At 51.3% G+C, this 21,158-nt stretch overlaps 1 protein-coding gene across 2 annotated transcripts; it reads left to right on the top strand.

Moving 5' to 3' along the window:
• Nucleotides 1-478: 478 nt before the first annotated feature.
• Slc9a5 (solute carrier family 9 member A5) lies at nucleotides 479-20,744 on the top strand. Of its 2 annotated transcripts, none has more exons than XM_052166395.1 (16): nucleotides 479-1,577; nucleotides 4,957-5,259; nucleotides 6,660-6,823; nucleotides 7,008-7,086; nucleotides 7,383-7,560; nucleotides 8,049-8,269; nucleotides 8,462-8,664; nucleotides 8,888-8,977; nucleotides 9,073-9,143; nucleotides 9,853-9,982; nucleotides 10,544-10,632; nucleotides 10,782-10,908; nucleotides 14,754-14,924; nucleotides 15,418-15,484; nucleotides 16,058-16,192; nucleotides 19,420-20,744. In XM_052166395.1, the coding sequence occupies exons 1-16, from the start codon at nucleotides 1,382-1,384 to the stop codon at nucleotides 19,890-19,892; spliced, it is 2,697 nt and encodes an 898-aa protein (XP_052022355.1). In that variant the 5' UTR covers nucleotides 479-1,381; the 3' UTR covers nucleotides 19,893-20,744. The 2 variants fall into 2 exon arrangements, with proteins under 2 accessions (XP_052022355.1, XP_052022354.1); XM_052166394.1 differs by having other exon boundaries at nucleotides 480-1,577; nucleotides 15,415-15,484.
• Nucleotides 20,745-21,158: the final 414 nt, after the last annotated feature.

The raw sequence follows: 21,158 nt of genomic DNA, 5'->3' as shown, positions 1-21,158 counted from the left end.
AGGAAGGGGGTGGGGCCAAGACTGAGCTGTGAGCGCGCGCTCGGGGTTAACCACCGCCAGAGGCGGCGCTTGGGCCAGCCACTCAGAGAGCTGGTGATCCCGTTAGTTCCAACGCTGGGAGGGCGGGAAAGCCCGAGCTCCCGCTCCGCCTCAGAGCAGAGGGCGGGGAGACTTTCTTTAGATTTGGTATGGGCGAGGCTGCAGCCGATCTGTATAGGGATTTTTAGGGCAGGTTGGGGGGTAAATCTCTTCGGATAATCTGGGTAGCTGGGCCACTCTCCGTTAAGGGACGAGACGGGACTAATTGCTAGCTTAAACGACAAGTGAAAAAGCATTTCTCTCATTTGGGGGAAAGCAGAAGGATCGCTTACAATTTGGAATAAGAAGTGGAAATAGATTTTACATTTGAAAGAAGAGGTGGATTCAGTCCCCTTTAGCTGTGGGGGCAAAAAAAGAGGACGGGTGCTCTTTCTCGAAAAAGAATGGAATGAGTCAGTGTGAGGAGGCAGGTAGCACATGTTCCTCCGGCTTGGGTGATGAATGAAAAGTGGAGTCATTCTTCGGTTTGGGGCGAGATGAGTCAAATGCCCCAAGTTGTTCCTAGTTTAAAGGGAATTCCATAAGATCCTCCTAGATCCGTGGAATAGGCGAACAGTTCCCCATAGTTTGAAGGGAAGGGAAGGCGGTGCCACTGGGCTCTGGGGAGAAGAGGAATAGCCTCCTTTTCAGCCTGGAAGAGCTGGGCCGGTCCCGGCCTTGAGGTTTCTGGGTACGTTGAGGGCACCGTTGTCCATTAAAGCGTTTCTGGGTGTGCCCAGTGCGCGTGCGCAGCCGTGGTCTGGGAGTGGGCCGGTAGGGGGGTCCCAGGTTTTGGAGATCGTGTTAGAAGGCAGCGGCGCACCGCCCCCCTGCGGTTTTCTCAGCGTGGCGGGACCCGCAGCCCGAGCACCTGGGGCGGGTGGCCTGCTGCTGGGCGGTGTTCTGCTGTAGCCGCGCTTGTCTCTGCTTCCCGAGACCCCCGTCTTTCTCGCTGCTCCGGGACCCGGTGTCTGGTCACCTTTCTGAATCCGGAGGAGAGGCGGTTTAGGAGAGCACACTCGAAAGAGTGGGTTTCAGGACTCGAGGGGGAAGGAGGGCTATGCTGGGGAATTTCCGGAGATGAGGTTAACCTAAAGGAGATGGAGGAGGGGATCCCAACTGCTAGAATCCTGGGCAGGGTCTGGGGGTCCGGACCTGGCCTGGGGGTATCGGAGCCCGGATTGGGGGGAGTGAGCCCCACGTGCCTGTGACGCGGGGGCGCCGGGTAGGCGGCGGTAGCGGCGGCGGCGGCGGCGGCAGCGACGCGAGGCCGGCGGCCGTGCAGTGCCCGGAGGACAGAGAGATGCTGCGCGCCGCACTCCTTCTTCTGCCCGGGTTGCCCCTGGCGGGGGCGGGGGCCACAGAAGAACCCACCCAGGAGTCGGGGCGGTTGGGTGAGCCTCCTCCGGGCTTGGCGCTCTTCCGCTGGCAGTGGCACGAGGTGGAGGCTCCCTACCTGGTGGCCCTGTGGATCCTGGTGGCCAGCTTGGCCAAAATCGGTGAGTGTGTGTGTGTTCGCGCGCCGGCACGCCAGGCCAGCGGCCCGCAGAGGACCCGCCCCCAAACCCCTAGGTCTCCAGATCCAGTTCTGCGTCTTGTATTGTACGGGGACTTAGGCTCCAATTCCACAAATCTGGGTTCTCTCCCATTTTTTGCTCTCTTGTGGGTCTCCCTTCTCGATTGGTAGTTCAGAGGATTTGCCTTCCTGAAGGGCTGCCTGTCGCCTCTCTCTTCGGTTCCATCTTTAGACTCTTTCCCCCAGTTTCCCTTCCCCTTGCAGTTAGCTCTCCTCAATAAACGTCAGTAAGGCCTCTCCTCCAGACGTCCAGCTTCTCAGAAACCTGTCAGCAATGAGGACGCAAGGGGACACTGAAGGGATGATATTCTCCTGGAAACCCTAGGCATTCTGGTTCTGAGAAAATCTCCTGCCCTAGAGAGACGGCCAAAAGTCTGAGATTTAATATCTCCTGAGATAACTAAACTGCCACTTTTCCTGCTGCATATCTCTCTACTCCACTTAACGCTGTCACCACCTTCCACCGACCATTTGCACCCTTACCCTCCAAATCACATTCCTTTAAGAAACTTGCGTTTATTGGGTCTTGACTGTGCGCTGGCCACCCTGATGCTTTCTTATGTTCTCCCTCTTTCCGGCCTCACATTGAAGGCTGTGGTTCAGGTTCACACATTTCCCCCATCAGAGATGCTTTTCCTTGCCTCTCCCAGATGTCTGACAGCCAGTGGTCCCTCCTCCCCAACGGAGACCCTCCTCCTTTCTCTCTGTTGTTCAAGCTCAGCTGTGGGGGTGACTAATTATAGCCGAGCTAGCGAGTGTTGGTACTCACTCTCCATCTATGCTGGCACAGCATGTACTCCAGTCTCCCCAGTGAAACCTTCATGTCGGAATCCCACAGCCTAGCGTTTGCCTCCTGGTCCTCCTGGGATATTGCTGAGGGATAGGGTGGGGAATGGAGACACGATCGAACTCGACTTGGCAGCCCACAATTAATAACGGAAAATGGAACTCTAAGTATCTTCAGGGGACCCGATTCTGCCAGAGAACTGACGTTTTTCGTGGGTCGTGGGTTTGCAGGGCAGGAGGGGAAAGAAACCCAGAGTGGGGCTGGAGGGAGGAGGAGGACCTGTGTCTGAGCTCACCTTAGAGACCCAGCAGCGGTGGCAGCAAGGTGTGGAAAGCAGCTTCAGCTTGGAGCAAAGGCTGCGTCTGCTGACAGACAAGTCCATGGATTGTAGAAGAATCTTCTCTTACTTAAGGTTTATAGCACTAACATCCTAGATAAATAGTGCCTTTTCTAGCTTGGGTAATACCTCCTATAGAGGTGGAAGAGATCTCCTCTCCAGCTAAAAATGGTTCTCGGGAGGGAGCATCAGCAGAGTGTTCTGGAACACCTTCCAGTTTCATAACTAGAATGCCCTTTCATGCCACACATTTTCTTTCATTCAGTACATATAGATGCAGAGTCTACTATGTGCTAGACGGATATAGAGCCTTTGGGTACAATTTCCAAAGGGCCTTGCTTTGGTATAGGCTCGGGTTCCTAAGGACCCTCCTCTATCTGTCTGAGGGGCTGGACTGTATAAGCTGTGTCCAACATGCAAGAGCCCGAGGGAGAAATATATTAGGGACAAAGGTGGGTGACGCAATAATGTAAGAAATCCTTTTCTTATACCCTGCCCTTTTCCGAGAGACAGATATGTTTCTTTTCTCCAGAGTCAAATTTAATTAATATTTGTTGCGAGCCTACTGTGCGTCTGACACTACACTAGGCACATTAGCACATTTCATAGACTTTCTCTTTGCCCTTTGTGCTGGATGTTTTTCTTACACTAAAGAGAAACTGAAGTTTAGGTAGCTCAAAGAATTTACCTGATGGTCTGAGACTTAGGTCAGTGGTTAAGAGCACCTCTTTTTGTTTGTGTGTTTGGTTTTGTTTTTTTAAGATGTATTTATTTTATGTATGTAAGTACACTGTAGCTGTCTCCAGACACACCAGAAGAGGGCATCAGATCCCATTACGGATGGTGGTGAGCCACCATGTGGTTGCTGGGAGTTGAACTCAGGACCTTCGGAAGAGTAGTCAGCACTCTAAACCACTGAGCCATCTCTCCAGCCCCTACACAAAGCTTTTAAAACTGAGCTATTTAATGAAATATGTACATTAGGTTGAGAGGCCCACGGTGCTTCTAAAAGGAGCTATGTGTATGTATATTAGCATAGATTGTGTTCTATTGAGTATTTACTATATTGTTATTTACTATATTTACTATAATTATTTACTATATTATATATAATACTAAACATTGAGTGTTTACTATAAATCAATGTGCTATGTGCTTTCTTTTGGGGATGGGTGGGTGGAGGAGATGAGAAAATAATCTTACTACATAACCCAGGCTAGCTTTGAACTCTCTATATAAACCAAGGAGGCTCAGTGCTAAAAAATAAAAATAAAAATAAAAAAATAAAGCATTGACTGTTCTTGCAGAGGACTCCAGATTAGTTCCCAACACACACACATTGCCTGTGACACCTGTCCTAGGGTATCTGACACTCTCTTCTGTCCTCCTCAGACACCAGGCATATACATGACACACTTACATACTTGCAAGCAAATATTCATACACATAAAATAAAAATGAATGAACCTTTAAAAAAATCCTATAAAATGTTTACCTTGAACTCACAGCAATCCTTTACCTCTGCCTTCCAAGTCCTAGGACAACTAGTGTGTGCCACTGTACTAGATTTTTTTGACACACCCCCAGTTCCTGGGGATTGAATCTAGACCCTCGTGAATGGTAGGATATGCTTTGCCATCGAAGTCCTACAACTCAGCCATATCCTGACTTTATTTTGAGAGAGGCTTGCTAAATCGACCATAGGTCTGTCCTACCAGGCCCAGCTCTAAGTGCTGACAAACAGGTTGTCTTATTTAATCGTCACAACCATCCAATTTGATCGTTATTCCCATTTTGCAGATGAGAACATTGAGAGTCAAAGAATGAGTAAATAGTCTTCAAACCCAGTCCGCTTGATTTTAGAGGCCCTGATTTCTTTCCCCTAGCAATCTTATACATGATATCGAGAGAGACTGTTCAGCACTTGCTTAACGTCAGATGATTGGTGTAGATAAAGGTGAGGTCAGTCCCTGAGAATGGCAGTGCTGAGGAGGGGGCAGTTTCGGAAAGGAGTGGGGAGAGGAGACAAGAAGAGCCTTGCAGCCATGGAGAATTGTAGATTCTGAAGTTCCTCCATCGCTCCTAGGGCGAGGGATTCTAACTTTGGGTAAATGGATACAGTCCAGGCTCGGGGAGGCTATCCCATGGCTTCTCACCTGTTGCTTTCTTGCATTCCAGTGTTCCACCTGTCTCGGAAGGTCACCTCTCTGGTCCCTGAGAGCTGCCTGCTGATCTTGCTGGGCCTGGTGCTAGGGGGCATTGTCTTAGCTGTGGCCAAGAAGGCTGAGTACCAGCTGGAGCCTGGGACCTTCTTCCTTTTCCTGCTCCCTCCCATCGTGCTAGACTCAGGCTATTTCATGCCCAGCCGGCTGTTTTTTGACAACCTGGGCGCCATCCTCACCTACGCCGTGGTGGGCACGCTCTGGAATGCCTTCACGACAGGCGTTGCCCTCTGGGGCCTGCAGCAGGCTGGACTTGTGGGTGAGTAACTCCAGGGCCTAGGCTGTTTAAACAAAACAAACAAACAAAAAACGTCTTGCTAGCTCCCTTCCCCAGCTCTGAGTCCCATTCCCCAGGAGGGAGCTCAGGTGCAGGTCCGACGCACCTGGAGTGCATGGCGGTCCCCCACATGGGCTTCGGTCCTCATTTTGGTTTTTGCCGGTTGGATCTGTGCTGCTGCAGTGTGACAGCTGAGCAGGGGCCTGGCTCCCAGCTGTGTGTGGGCTGCTGAAGATCAGGAGCCTGCCCTAGCACTCCTGCCCTCTGTCACAATACTGCCATTTGCCAGCCCTGCAAGACTTTACAGTTCTAGTCTGCTCAAGCTATGCCAGGGGCTTCCCAGTTTTTATTTCTAATAAGTGCTTATTTTACATCTACAAAATGGTGACCTCTATACTGGGCATTCTTATTGTGTCTTCTTAATACATCCTCTGGTAAGGTAGCAATTACCTCATTTAATGGAAGAAAAAATAGAGCCCTTTGTGTTCACTTGGAATCAGGGCGTGTGCATAGCCTCCATTTTATTGAGGCTCTGCATTTAGGCCTTCTCCCAACCTCTTCTTTATTTCCTGACAGAAGAAATCCATTCAGTCCTGATATTGAAAATTCAGACTTCTTCTAAGGTAAAAAAGAGAAGCTTGCAATTCCCAGCTGGAAACTCCAGTCTTGTGTTCTTAATAAAAAGAGAGCTATTTGGGGCAAGAAGGGAAAGCAGGGCCTCAGATTCTAAGCATAGTAGTCATTCTAAATAATAATGGTACTGGTGCCTCGCCATGTATTAGGCGCTAACTAAATTAAGGATTTTTTTGAGATTGACATCATTTCCATCTTCCATATGGGGAAACTGAGGCTCACAGGTTATGGGACATACTCAAATCCCACCTATGGTATGTTTCCTACTGCGATCCGGCCTTCCTTTCCGGCTGAGAACTGTGAACACACACACACACACACACACACACACACCACATCCGTCGGTTGGCTGAACCAGGTGCTGGAGAATCCATTTCCTGTTATCCTGGGTAATTCAGCCAGCAGCCAGTTCTACCTGCTGTCACTTCTACTGCTTTCACTTTTCCTGACGCTGCAGTTTTACTACCAGCACCACCTGAATGGTTCTGCAGCCATCTTGTGAATTAGGGAAATAAAGAGTCCTGTTACAGTGACAAGAGCCCATAGCACAACAGCTGGTGGTGGCAAAGCCAGGTCTTAGGCACACACAGCTCAAGCCTGTAGGACACAGGCCAGTCTCCCCACCTTTCCAAATTCCCTTTGGGTTTATTTCTTCCCAGTAGGAGAGCTTGCAAGCTTGTCACAGGAAGTCCTGTCAGGGGCAGAGTCATTTTCACCAACCAGCCCTATCTTCTGTCCCTTGCCGGTAGCTCCTAAGGTACAGGCTGGCCTGCTGGATTTCTTGCTGTTTGGAAGCCTCATCTCAGCGGTGGACCCTGTGGCCGTGTTGGCTGTCTTTGAGGAGGTGCACGTCAACGAGACACTCTTTATCATCGTCTTCGGCGAGTCTCTGCTCAATGATGCAGTAACTGTGGTAAGAACGTAAGACGGACTGCCGACCCCTGACCCTAGGCTGCCTGTGGGATACCTGACCAGGCTTAGACCTTTCTCCTAGTCCCCTGGGGAAGAAATAGCATCTGAACATTCTTCCGTTCCTGCCCACTCCGCCTCACCTCTGTGGCCTCCTCTTACTTCCTGCCTCTCCTCTTGTCCTTCAGGTGCTGTACAAGGTCTGCAACTCCTTTGTGGAGATGGGCTCTGCCAACGTGCAGGCCACTGACTACCTGAAGGGAGTCGGTCAGTATTTCCCCCAACGCGGCCAACAGCCAGTGTCTGCCTTCTCTGGATGGTGGCGACCCACCCATCCAGTGTTGGGACAGGATGTTGGGACATTCTGATGTCTCGTTCCTTCCTCTCCTCTAAGGAGAAATGGGGTCTGGGAGGAGCATGCCTTGGGATTCTAGTCTGGGATCCCGAGCCCCAGGGAGTGTGGTGGGTGCCTTCCTCTATCTCTTACTAGGCAACAGGCTTGTCAGCCCAGCTTGGGGAGGGTCTGGGCCAGGGGTCATGCTGACAACCCACTCCTCCCCCAGCCTCCCTGTTTGTGGTCAGTCTGGGCGGGGCAGCCGTGGGCTTAGTCTTTGCCTTCCTCCTGGCCCTGACCACACGCTTCACCAAGCGGGTCCGCATCATCGAGCCGCTGCTGGTCTTCCTCCTCGCCTACGCAGCCTACCTCACTGCTGAAATGGCCTCCTTGTCCGCCATTCTTGCGTGAGTCCGGGGGCTCTCCCGGGCAGGCAGCTGGGAAGGGGAAAGTCACACTTTACATGGCCAAAATGCAGGGTCTTAAGGGACCCGTAGGCCTCACGGAGCCCTTGTGGTTGTGGATACCTCACAAGCTCTCTTCAGAGGAGGGCGAGCCTCTCCCACCTAGAACCTGAGCGTCTGAAGGCTCACACTTCCTCTACCTGAAGTGTGGGTTAAGCTGCCAGTGTACTTCAAAGCCCAAAGCCACTGCTTGGTATGGGTATAGCACCCCCAGGGGGTGTGTTAGTCAGAGCATGAGGCACTACTGGGAAGCCCAGGGATCAGTATTTATTCCAGAACTACCGTAACTAGTAATCTTCATGCATCCCTGAGGTTTGGCTTGGGGCACCTGATACCCCGGGATGGGCAGCATCCCCGCCGGCTGCATTCTGAATCTGAGAAGGACCGAGCTTCCGGGACCCTCCCCCACTTGCACTTTGTCCCTCCCCCAGGGTGACCATGTGTGGCCTGGGGTGTAAGAAATACGTGGAGGCCAACATCTCCCATAAGTCACGCACCGCTGTCAAGTACACGATGAAAACGCTTGCCAGCTGTGCCGAGACGGTCATCTTCATGCTGCTTGGCATCTCAGCCGTGGACTCTTCCAAGTGGGCCTGGGACTCCGGGCTGGTGCTGGGCACCCTCTTCTTCATCCTGTTCTTCCGAGCCCTCGGTATTGCTGGCGCCCTCGGCTGCCCTGTGCCCTTTCTTTCCCCCCCTCGCCCCTTACCCCCTCAGTCCATGTTAATTCCCACGCCTCCCCTCAGTGCCCACCCATCCTAACCCCTGCCAGGTGCTTGGCGCCTGGCTCCCGGTGTCCTCCGCTCCCAACCCCTTGCTCCTGCTGGCCTCCCTCCTGCTGTAGGCGTAGTCTTGCAGACGTGGGTGCTGAATCAGTTCCGGCTGGTCCCTCTGGACAAGATTGACCAGGTGGTGATGTCCTATGGGGGCCTTCGGGGGGCTGTGGCCTTTGCTCTCGTCATCCTACTGGACAGGACCAAGGTCCCTGCCAAGGACTACTTTGTGGCCACCACTATTGTGGTGGTCTTCTTCACAGTCATCGTGCAGGTGGGAGTGCCCAGGAGGCTAGGTGGGGAGAGGTCCAGCAGGCCCTGGGAGAGTCCTGGAACATTTAGGGCCTTTGGTTTTCCACTGGGGGAGGCAGGGACCTGACTTCCCAGGCCTTGAATGGGTTGAGGCAGAACCGGGGCCCATTTTGGGGGGTGGGGTGGGTGGGAGAAAGGCATCAGGGAACCGAATAGGACAGGGCTCACCTCTTGCCTGTCCATAGGGTTTGACCATCAAGCCACTAGTCAAGTGGCTGAGGGTGAAGAGGAGTGATTACCACAAACCCACCTTGAACCAGGAGCTCCACGAGCACGTGGGTACCAGAGCCCCATCCCCCACCTGCCCCTCTCTCCCTTCTCCTACGCTGGCAGAGTCCTGATCCAGTCCCCCTACCCACCCCCGTTCTAGACTTTTGACCACATTCTGGCTGCAGTGGAGGACGTTGTGGGGCACCATGGCTACCACTACTGGAGGGACAGGTGAGGGAGCTGCCCCGAGGCTCCTTCAGCAGCAGTAGTTCCACCAGCCAGGGCAGCATGGGAGATATGCCACCCTTCTGAGAAGGGACACAGCCAGGTTCAGGCTGTGTGAGCTCTGCCTGAAGCCCTTCAGTGGCACCCCAGTGTCCTCAGGATAAGACAGAGCTCCCCAGGGTGGCCTGCTAGACGCTGCATGGTCCGGCACTTGCCAGACTCCCACCCTGTTATGCTCTGTTCTGTGTTTGGTGGTCTGTCTGATAATTACACAGACCCTATTTAGACCCACCATGCCGTCCAAGCCCGGCCACTGAGACCACTGGATGTGTCCTGTCTACCAGAACCCTGCCTCACCTCCCTCTTAGCTTAGCTTTGAGTCATCCTGCAGATCTAACCACAGGCGTTGATTCCTTAGAGACCTCTGGCCTCTCTGACAAGGACGAATCCCCATTATAATTATCCTTGGTAGTTTTTTTTTTTGTCATGGTTATAATTTTTACAGTTATTTTAAATAATTTTAACTAATGACAGACTCTCTCTTGAAACTCTAAAGGTTGTAAGAACAGGGCCTAGCTTTGAGATTCTCCTTGGCTGAGAGTCATACCGAGAAAGCCAGGCCAGTGCTGGCACTGTCCCTGCCCTGTCTAGGGGAAGGGGCAGCCAGCTACACCTTGAGGATAATACTCAGGGCTGGGCCTGGCATCCTCCATAGGTGGGAACAGTTTGACAAGAAGTACCTGAGTCAGCTCTTGATGCGGCGGTCAGCCTATCGTATCCGAGACCAGATCTGGGATGTGTACTACAGACTCAACATCCGGGACGCCATCAGCTTTGTGGACCAGGTGGGCCAGCAGTTAACCACGGGAGCCAGTGGCCGCTAGACAGATGGCCAGCAGAGTCGGGGAGGGAGGAACGACAGGCTGGCGGGCCTGTTAGCGGGGAGCAGGGAGCTGGAGGTCCCAGCTGTGAGGCCGCAGCTGCAGGAGAAGGCCTGGTATTGACCCAGTCTGGCAGGCAGTACCAGAAGGTGGGAAACAGCTGGACTCTGAAGTCAACAGACACGGTTTAGCTTTTATCGTGGGTAGGTCGATGCTTGGCTAAGTTACTGACATTTTCTGAGCTTCAGTTTCCAAGATGAGAGGAACATAACCATAAGGCTAGGACTGCCTAGGTCAGGTTTTGGGTATTAAGTGTGTTAAGTGTTTCAGTAACTGCTGTAACAAAAAATAAAATAATGGCCTGGGGCGTAGCTCCAAGGTTCATCACTTGCAAAGCATTTTCGAGAACCCGACTCAAAACAAAATAGTTCAAAATAATTGTTAACGCTTGTTACTCTTTTCATTACCCTCTGGCCAGTCTCTCCTCATCTGACCCTTGTCTGACCTCCATCTTGACTCCTACAGGGAGGCCACGTCTTGTCCTCCACGGGGCTCACTCTGCCCTCTATGCCTAGCAGAAACTCTGTGGCAGAGACCTCTGTCACCAACCTGTTGTGAGTCCACGGAGGCCCCCTTCCTCTTCCTCAATCAAGCGGCTATCTCCCCAGATCCCTCTGGGGAGGATGCGGTCAACACTTTGCCTCCGCCCTTCCCCCCACCTGTCCCGCCCACTCCCCAGCACACACATCCCTGCCTCCTGCAGGAGGGAGAGCGGCAGCGGAGCGTGTCTGGATCTGCAGGTGATTGACACGGTGCGCAGCGGCCGAGACCGGGAAGACGCTGTGATGCATCATCTGCTCTGCGGAGGCCTCTACAAGCCACGGCGCAGGGTGAGAGCTCGCAGGCGGTGGGAGCCCGAAGGGTGGTGGGGAGTGGTGGGGAGTGGTCCTTAGAGGCCAGCCGTGATCAGAGACTCAGCGGGAGTTTGGTATCAGCTTGCTGTGAAGGTCCAGATGAAGGCTGTGGGTTTCATCCTTTGCTGGGTTGTTATTATTGTTGTTGTTGTTGATTAGGGGGAGCGCTGCAGGGTGTCTATCAGACTACAAGGCATGAGAAGAGAGCTGAGCAGGTTGGGACTCAAGAAGGGAAGGCTTTGGATTGGAAGCTGGGCCTTAGGAAGGAGAGGAGCACACATGGATATTGTCCCCGAGGGGAGAGGAAGGGGTAGAAGACAGGAGCCTCGAGGATGCAGGTCAGAGGTGCAAGCAGAGACCCGAGAAGACCTTCCGGAATCAGTTTAACAAGAGAGGGGTGGATCAGTCCTGTGCAAAATCAGGTAGCTTTGGAGCTTTGAGTCTGCAAAGGCCCATTCTATCCAGGAGAGGATTTGCTTTAACCCCACAAGGGGGCAGCAGGTCATTATCCTGGGCCTTTTGAAGGATGAATCTGATTGTTACTCTTGGCAGCACAACGTGGAGATAGAATATTGAGATAGAATTGGCTTGATTCGAGAGCCACCCCCCTTTAGTGTCCAGTCCTGTGGAGTAGGATTCAAAGGTTTCCAGGTGGCTTTACTCACAGGTAACCCCAGGTTCGCAGCCTCTTCTGTCTGTGGTGTGTGCTTGCCCATGAGAGGCCCCTCCCTCACCGCGTGGAGGAGCTCCTAGGTGACTGATTGTCCAGAGCAAGTGATGGGGCTCCCTGCCTTCCCTGTTCTGGACTTGCTGTTTGCGCTGTCCAGGACCCCTGGTTTGACCCACCAATGAGAGCCTGATACGGCCCTCAATTCCAGCAGACCCTCACGGGTTCCTCACATAATGGCTATCAAACCCACCTCATTCCACGTTTTCTTTGCCTTTTAATGTTTCGCTTGTGCAAAATTTTACTAGTGAGAATGAAATAACTCATGTATCCCTTACCCAACTCTAATAATTATCTGTGCGTGATTAAATGTTTTCGCTCCATCGCCCACCCCACCCTGTCCACACTATCTTACAGCAGACTCCAGACATCATATGATATTACCTATAAATATCTCAGTATATGGCAAGAACTCTTTGTTTCTTTTATTTTAAAATGTTGGCTTCTTTAAGACAGTCTTGCTAGCAGCCCTAGGACTGGCTTCAAATTGGGGACTCCTCTTGCCTCAGCGCCCCCAAATGCTGCACTTACAAGTGTGAAACCACCTCCTGAGCTGGCAAGATCTTTAGAAAAATAAGGTCAGGCTGAGGAGATCGGACAGGAGTAGAACATTTGCTTAGGCCCTGAGTTTGATTTCCCAGCACTGCAAAAATCAAGTCAAATAAAATTGTAGTGTTACTATTATAACATAATAATTCTTTATGTCAATTGCTCAGTCACTGTTTGATAAACAGTCACTGTTTCTTCCTAGCTGGTTTACATAGCTCAGAGTCCAAATGAAGTTCATAATTAATGTCTGGGAAATATGTCCTCCATTAAGAAAAACCTATAATAGTTTTCCTTTTTCCCTTTACTATTTATTGAAGAAACTAAATTCTTTATATTGGAGGATTTACCATTTTTCTAGATCTTGCTGACCAGCCGAGTGTTATTTAGCATATTTCTCCTTTTCTTCTTGTATTTTCTGATTATTAAATCTGAAATTGATCAGGTCCAGGGACTTTCGGGTATGCTGTATTCTTCTTATTGTGTTACATCAGAGAGAATACATGGTGGTGGTGGTGGTGGTATGTGTGTGTGTGTGTGTGTGTGTGTGTGTGTGTGTGAGAGAGAGAGAGAGAGAGAGAGAGAGAGAGACCGATGGGTTGAATTCCATTTTCGCATAGCTTAAAGAGAGCTACAGTAAGTTTGCGCTTATTGTCAAATGTCATCTTATTTGATTTCGACGTCATTCCATCATTCGGATCCCATGTCTACCACCGAATGTCTCTTTCTCAGATTCATATCATCTGAACATTTGCTAAGCCTGTTAACTTTACATTCATCTAAAATCATCATAAATATTGAACAGACTAGAACTGAGGACAGAGCCCTGTGAAATGCTACTAAAGACTTTCCTCCAGACTGACATGGATGGAGCGTTTTTTGGGGTATGGTTACTCAACTAGCTCTGAATGCATTTAGTTACACCATGGCACAGTCCCTAATTCCTTGTGTTCATTCCAGAAGCAGCATTGGGATAGTATATAGTTAATTAAGATATAGCTTGAGAGAGAGAGAGAGAGAGAGAGAGAGAGAGAGAGAGAGAGAGAGAGAGGGCTGGAAGAGGTCTCCTCACTTGAGAAGCTGATGGAATGCTTTTGACTTTGCCTCCTGGGGATGTAGATGCTGTAATATGGAGCAGGACTAAGAATCTCTCTTTAATAAGCCCCCTGATGATTCCAGTGCAGCTGGGCTGGTGCCTGGTGTTTTGAAACCTCACATCATGTCACCGGCTTAGTTGAAGTGGAGAGAACTAGTAAGATCTCTGGGGAGAGTGTTTAGAGAAACAGAGCCAAGAACAATACAGAAAAATATACACGGAAGAAGGGGACAGGGAGCCAGCAGAGAGAAGGGGACCCTTGGAGAAGGAAAAGCCTCGGGTAGAAGGGCTAGCTCATTCCAAGGCCAGTCTTCAGAGCTTCAGAGCCTTCAGGACCGGGGACCAGGGAGGAAGTTCGGACTGAGAACCTGAGTAGCACTTGTGGTATTTAAGGAAGTACTAGACAGGGAAGTGTCGGAATCAGTTTATAAGATCTTGGCCTCAAAAGAAGGGAGATGGCTGTATCAACGAAAGGACTTTAGAAACAAGGGCAGGAGCTTGTCTAAAAGCAGAGGGAAGTGGACACTGGGATTCCTTAGTAAGGAAAGTAAAGATGTAGGAGGAATGGGGGTGGGGGAGAGTGGGAACTGAGCCCCGAGGGATTCAGGAAGGAACTGGGCAAAGCTGAGTCAGGGCCCCTTTGCCCCAGAGGTGGGGTGGCATTTCCAGGTACATAGGGAAGGAAGAAAGATGGAGACTTGAAGGAGCTCTCAGAAGTGGGTCAGAGGAACAGGAAGTACGAGGAGTAAGGAAAGAACCAAATAGAATGCGAGACAACACAGTGACCAGGAATGCTCTAGATAGTACTTTGCTGATTTCCTCCCTCTGGAGAGGAAGAGATTGCTAAGCTGCCAATGGCAGAAAGAGGTAGGCTGGGTGAGTGTGTGGATGTCTTGGTCTTTCTGAGAAAGAGTTAAAAGAAGCAGGTCAAGGGTTGGCTCTATATTAAACAAGTAGCTGCTGGGACCAAGAGGATCTAGATCTAGGGTTGAGGGCAGATACTCAGGAAAGTCCGGAGCATAGGCCTGGTGTTGTGGTAGATGTAGAAATGGTTAGAAGAAAATTAGCTGGCAGGAGGATCCTCTGTAGCTACGTGGGGATCAGGACATGGCAATAAATGCAAAGGCTATGGCTCTGTGGTTTTATAGAGGCCCCAGGGGACAAAGTACAGGACTTCTTGGCTCTTATCACTTCAAATTGGAGAGAACTGAGGGTTCGCATGCGGCAAGGGACTTACCAGGAAAAGGGAAATCTTTCCTTAGTGAACCGAATACAGAGTCTCTGGCTATAATCCTTTTATATATTTTAATTTTATTTTTTTACTCCATGGTGAACTCTGGGAAAGCTGGGCTGTGGCAGGACCTGTGATGAACGTGTTGGGGTTGTGGCCTGGGGTTCCTGTGGGAGGCTAAGACACCCAGCCTCATGGCAAGGTCGGGCTGTCATTGCCAGTACAAAGCTAGCTGCGGCCGCCACTTCATCTCAGAGGACGCCCAGGAGCGACAGGACAAGGAGGTCTTCCAGCAGAACATGAAGCGACGGCTCGAGTCCTTTAAGTCCACCAAGCATAACATCTGTTTCACCAAGAGCAAACCTCGACCCCGTAAGACGGGCCATAAGAAGGTATGCCTTTTCTCTGGGACACCTCCTTTACGGCTCTAGGCTGGTAACAAATAATTCTGAGTCCTCACCTCCTGACCTCAGCTCGAGGAGATGTTTAATCAGGGTTTGGTGACGATGGCAGTTTGGATTTCTTCTCAGGCCTATCTGGGCTTCAGAGGGAGGGGCCACCTCTTGGCTGCGGGACCATTTACTGCCAGGGGTGAAACAGACAGGAAAAGGGCAGAGTTCTTGGCAAAGTAATTCTAGGAGTCCTTCAGCCAATCCAGGCCCAGGTATTCAGAGGCCCTGATAAGAAGTGGGTCACTCTAGGCTCCACAGTTACTGCCAGGCTGACCAAAGAATAGTGGAGTGGTTGACCATTGTGATAAACGGCCCTTCCCCCCACTTCTAGGTTAGGAGGGATTGTTCTGCTCACTTTGCCTTTCACAGGGTTTGGGAATCGGGTGGTAAGACCACAGTCATAGTCTTAGGTTTGCTTTCTGGTCCTCAGAAGGATGGTGTGGCTAATCCCGAAGCTACCAATGGGAAGCCTCCTCGAGACCTGGGCTTTCAGGATACAGGCAAGCAGGGAGCTGCAGGGATGGAAGGGAGGCGGGGAAGGGAAGGAGCAGGCTTGTCATCCCAATCCTGGAGGCTCTCCTCTGGGAACGCTGAGGACCCACCAGGAGCTGGGTCCCCCTCCTCAGGGACTAGATGGGCACACTTGAGCATGCATGGCAGAACTGATGATTCTGACTATGGACTATTAAGGACTTGGGAAAGGTCACAGAGACGGACTGGTAGAGTGGCCTGGGCCTCCAAGGGTAGGTGGAACCAAAGGCATAGTGTCTCGTCATCAAAACCTAGTTCCTCATGAGCTGCCTTTGTGAATGGACCTTCCAACCTGTGGGTGCTGATATCAGCAGCTGATCTGGGGCTGGGAGGTGTGGCCCCCACGAGGATTTAACACCTTTGGATTGCCTCCTTGGGCTCTGTAATCTCCTTCCCCACCCCTCACGTCCAACGTTAGCAGGTGCTTCTGCTAACTCGGGCTTTAGAGAGGGTGGGGAGGGCGGGAGTGGACTCGAAGCTGTCGGATATCAAGAAGCAGCTGCTGGGTTGGCCACCCTGACTCAGTTTTCTCCCTTGTCCAGCTGCTGTGATACTAACTGTGGAGTCTGAGGAGGAGGAAGAAAGCGACAGTTCAGAGACAGAGAAAGAGGACGATGAAGGAATCATCTTCGTGGCTCGGGCCACCAGTGAGGTTCTCCAAGAAGGCAAGGTCTCAGGTAATGACTTCCTTGTAGTCTTGCTCTCCTGTGCAGCTGGCTGTTTCCTCTGCCTGTTCTGGCCTGCCTCAGGAGGCCAGGCTGCTAGTTTACTCACCACCGGCATTTACTAAGCATTTTGACTCTACCAGAAATCTTGTACAGTGCCTCAAACCGTTACAGTATCCAAGATGGGGAAACTGAGCTCACAAGGCCTTAGCAGAGTCTTGTCCAGAATCAAATGATCCAAAGGGGCTCTGAACTTGACCCACCTAGTCACGTGGTGCAAAGAGCACAGCCCAAGGAACACAAAATGATAAGCAGACCTAGAAGCGAGTGACCCGGGTCTCTTGTGACGCAGGCTCAGCCCACCTGCCTGCACGGAGAGCTCTGAGTGAGGAGGGTGGCACCCGACCTCTGGAGAAGCCTAAGTCTATTGAAATGGAATCCTTGTGCATAAAAAGCAGTATTCATGTTTCTGCATGGGGGGACCTCCCCCCTAATGTTAGGTTTCGGTGGCAGTCAGCACAAACGCTCAGGAGACATCAGAGAAGTTTATTGCAGAAAATTTCAAACGACACAAAAAAAAATTCAAAAATTTCAAATGACACAATAGTGACATGAACTCCCGTCTGCCCGTGTCCAGCTTCAGTCATCACCTGCTCATAGCCCGTCCTCCATCACTGTGACCTCTGACACCTGCGCCCCAGGGTTCTTAGGAAGAAAAATCTCAACTATCGTCTCATTTTATCAACCAGCACTTGAACATACAACATAAGTGTTCTTCTTAAAGACACAACCAGCCGGGCAGTGGTGGCACACGCCTGTAATCCCAGCACTTGGGAGGCAAAGGCAGGTGGATTTCTGAGTTCGAGGCCAGCCTGGTCTACAGAGTGAGTTCCAGGACAGCCAGAGCCATACAGAGAAACCCTGTCTCGAAAAACCAAACCAACCAAACAAACAAACAAACAAAAACCAAAAAGACACAACCACAGCATCATAACCATATCTAACCATAGCATCATAACCATATCTAACCACAGCATCATAACCATATCTAACCACAGCATCATAACCATATCTAACCATAGCATCATAACCATATCTAACCTAACCACAGCATCATAACCATATCTAACCACAGCATCATAACCATATCTAACCACAGCATCATAACCATATCTAACCACAGCATCATAACCATATCTAACCACAGCATCATAACCATATCTAACCACAGTATCATAACCATATCTAACCACAGTATCATAACCATATCTAACCACAGTATCATAACCATATCTAACCACAGCATCATAACCATATCTAACCACAGCATCATAACCATATCTAACCACAGCATCATAACCATATCTAACCACAGCATCATAACTATATCTAACCACAGCATCATAACCATATCTAACCACAGCATCATAACCATATCTAACCACAGCATCATAACCATATCTAACCACAGCATCATAACCATATCTAAAGTCTTTCTTAGCAGAGACCTAGTTGGGAGTCAGGATTCCTTGGCTCTTATTCTCATTTGTTCATTTTGAGACAAGGTCTCATTATGTAGCCCAGGCTTGCCTTGCATTCCTTAGGCAGCCCAGCTGGCCTCACTCTCAGGATCCTCCTGACCAGGCCTCCAAGAACAGGTGTCTGCTACCTCATCCAGCCCCTTTGCAGCAGGTTTGCGCAGTAAAGATCCAGCTTAGACCACACATTACATTTAGTTAATAAGTCCCTTCTAACCTATTATAAAACGGTTAAGAAGATGGTGGTGCCAGGCGGCGATGGTACACACCTTTAATTTCAGCACTTGAGAGACAGTGACAAAGGTCAGCCTGGTCTACAGAGCGAGTTCCTGGACAGCCAGGGCTACACAGGGAAACCCTATCTGAAAACAAAACAGAACAAGTATAGAAAGTCTGCTCCAAAGGGGACTTCGGTGAAGTCCAGAGTCTTTTCTTTTTTAATTAATTAATTTATTATATATACAGCATTCTACCTGCATATATGCCTGCAGGCCAGAAGAGGGTTGTGAACCACTATGTAGTTGCTGGGAATCGAACGCAGGACCTCTGGATAAGCAGCCAGTGCTCTTAACCTCTGAGCCATCTCTCTCTCCAGTCCCCATCTGGAGATGTTTTAAAGATGTGTTTTAGTAAGTGTAGTGGGTGTGTCTGTCTACTCCGTGTATTTGTGGATGCTGTCAGGTGCGTCTGTCTACTCCGTGTCTTTGTGGATGCTGTCAGGTGCGTCTGTCTACTCCGTGTCTTTGTGGATGCTGTCAGGTGCGTCTGTCTACTCCGTGTCTTTGTGGATGCTGTCAGGTGCGTCTGTCTACTCCGTGTCTTTGTGGATGCTGTCAGGTGCGTCTGTCTACTCCGTGTCTTTGTGGATGCTGTCAGGTGCGTCTGTCTACTCCGTGTCTTTGTGGATGCTGTCAGGTGCGTCTGTCTACTCCGTGTCTTTGTGGATGCTGTCAGGTGCGTCTGTCTACTCCGTGTCTTTGTGGATGCTGTCAGGTGCGTCTGTCTACTCCGTGTCTTTGTGGATGCTGTCAGGTGCGTCTGTCTACTCCGTGTCTTTGTGGATGCTGTCAGGTGCGTCTGTCTACTCCGTGTCTTTGTGGATGCTGTCAGGTGCGTCTGTCTACTCCGTGTATTTGTGGATGCTGTCAGGTGTGTCTGTCTACTCCGTGTATTTGTGGATGCGTCTGTCTACTCCGTGTATTTGTGGATGCTGTCAGGCGCCAGAAGAGAGCAGGGAATAATGCCCTGGAGCTGGAGCTGCCTGACGAGGCTCTGGGAATGGAACTGAGTCTTCTGCAAGAACAGCAAGTGCTCTTAACCTCTGAGCCACCCCTCCAGTCCTGGCTGGAGTTGTCACAGTTGTTGTCACAACTGAGTAGGATGTCTCACTGGTTGGTCAGAATGAGGCCTGGCAAGATGTGGTCTCCGAGCTGATGCTGCTGTGGCTGCTGGGGTGATGAGAGGCGAGGCATCCTTCTTGTTTGGTTTTCCTACGCTGTAGTTAATGACTGTTTTTTCAGTATGTACCCGTGGACCACTCTGCTGTGCTAGGACACAAGACAAGCAAAGCAGTCCGATGCCCCCTTCCAGGGAGACATTGATTGAGTACAGCACAGATGAGTGTAATACGGTGACCTCGGGTGCATTTGAGGATCCCCTGCATGGACAATAAACTCACGTGTACTCTCCCTGTGTTCCTAGGAAGCCTTGAGGTGTGTCCGAGCCCACGCATCATCCCCCCATCCCCAACCTGTGCGGAGAAGGAGTTACCTTGGAAGAGTGGGCAGGGAGACCTGGCTGTGTATGTGTCTTCCGAAACAACCAAGATCGTGCCTGTGGACATGCAGACGGGCTGGAACCAGAGCATCTCGTCCCTGGAGAGCCTGGCATCCCCTCCCTGTACCCAGCCCCCGACGCTAACCCGCTTACCTCCCCACCCTCTGCTCACCGAAGAGCCCCAGGTTCCTCCTGACCCGCCCTCTGACCCCCGCTCTAGCTTTGCCTTCCCCCCAAGCCTGGCCAAGGCCGGCCGTTCTCGCAGCGAGAGCAGCGCCGACATCCCTCAGCAGCAGGAGCTGCAGCCCCTCATGGGCCACAAGGACCACACTCACCTTAGCCCGGGCACTGCCAACTCCCACTGGTGCATCCAGCTCAACAGAGGAGGCAGGCTGTAGCCCAGGGCCGCAGGGAGGAGCAGGATGTGGAGCCCCTGCAGGGAGTGCCCCTCAGCACGGGCAGGGGAGCCTACCCAGCCTGGTATGGGGCTAGGAAGGCCTGGACTGAAGCGGTAGCGGCCTCCTGGGGACTGGTCAGAAGGGTTTCCTGGGCTGGTCCTCACGGGGACCCTTCTTACCGCTCTCCCCGCTCTTAGCCCCTCCCACTTTCCATTTCGAAAAATGACTCAGGATCCAGTCCAGAGTTCTAGGGACAGGCCCGCAAGCTGCCCTCCCTTCCCTGGGGCGTCTTCCTGGACTTACTGTTGGCAGCTGTTCCTCCCCACAGAGCATCACCCCTCAGTGGACACTGGTCCTCCCTGACCCTCTCCAGCACCAGGTCAGGATCAGCTCATTGGCAGTGAGGCTTTATGAGGGGCTGGTCCTCAGAGTGACCGGGCTAGGACGGAGGGCAGGCTCAGTCAGTTCCGCTGACTTGTTGGGTCAGCCACCCAAGTACCACATCTTGCTTTAGCCCTTTCCCCTTGCTTCCAGTTATTGAGGTAATGGTGACTCTTTTTCTAGAACCTAGGCGCTGGGCCAGAGCTGCTTCATAGCCAGTCTACTGCACTAAGTCTAAATCTGGAACTTTCTGAGGCTTGGATCTGAGATTTTTAGAGTCTCTGGGCCCATCACCACCTCAGAATTTTCCCAAAGGGAGAAGGAGCCCAGTATCCCAGGGTCACTGCACCCCGGCAGAGCTGGGGTGCTGGCTGCAGTGTCTGGGGGCAGCTGGGTAACAGGTGGCTTTCCTGGGGTTAGCCCCCGACCTGTGTTTTGTACCTTAAACCCAAGATACATTAAACATGTCTCAGATGGATGAGTGTCCTCTGTCCATTTGTCTCAAGCTTGCAGGGGTGAGGACAAGAAGGGTTCTGCGTACTTCAGGATTTTTCAGGAGTAGAGACTGGAAGGGCTCAGGCAGAACTGTGAGTCCCTCTGGCCCCGTACCTTTCCAGTGTTGTCCCATGGGCAGGAGGCGTGGATTGGCAGAAAGGGAACCACTGTATGGACCAGGGAAGAAGGCATCTCAGAACTGGGAATCCACAGGGAAAGGCCAGCAGGGAGGTCAGAGTCTAAGCTATCTGAGGACGAAGCCTCTGTGTGTGGTACCACGGAGATGTTTCTAGGAAAATGTAAGGGCAGCCTCGAGCCAAATGAACATGTGTCACTCTGCATGTGACAGGAAGTCAAGCTCCGGGGAGCTGGGTGCCCTGAGAGGAAGGA

Source organism: Apodemus sylvaticus, chromosome 21, assembly GCF_947179515.1.
Source record: "Apodemus sylvaticus chromosome 21, mApoSyl1.1, whole genome shotgun sequence".
Classification (NCBI taxonomy): Eukaryota; Metazoa; Chordata; class Mammalia; order Rodentia; family Muridae; genus Apodemus; species Apodemus sylvaticus.
The sequence above is the reverse complement of the archived record's forward strand: the minus strand, read 5'-3'. Positions and strand labels throughout refer to the sequence as shown.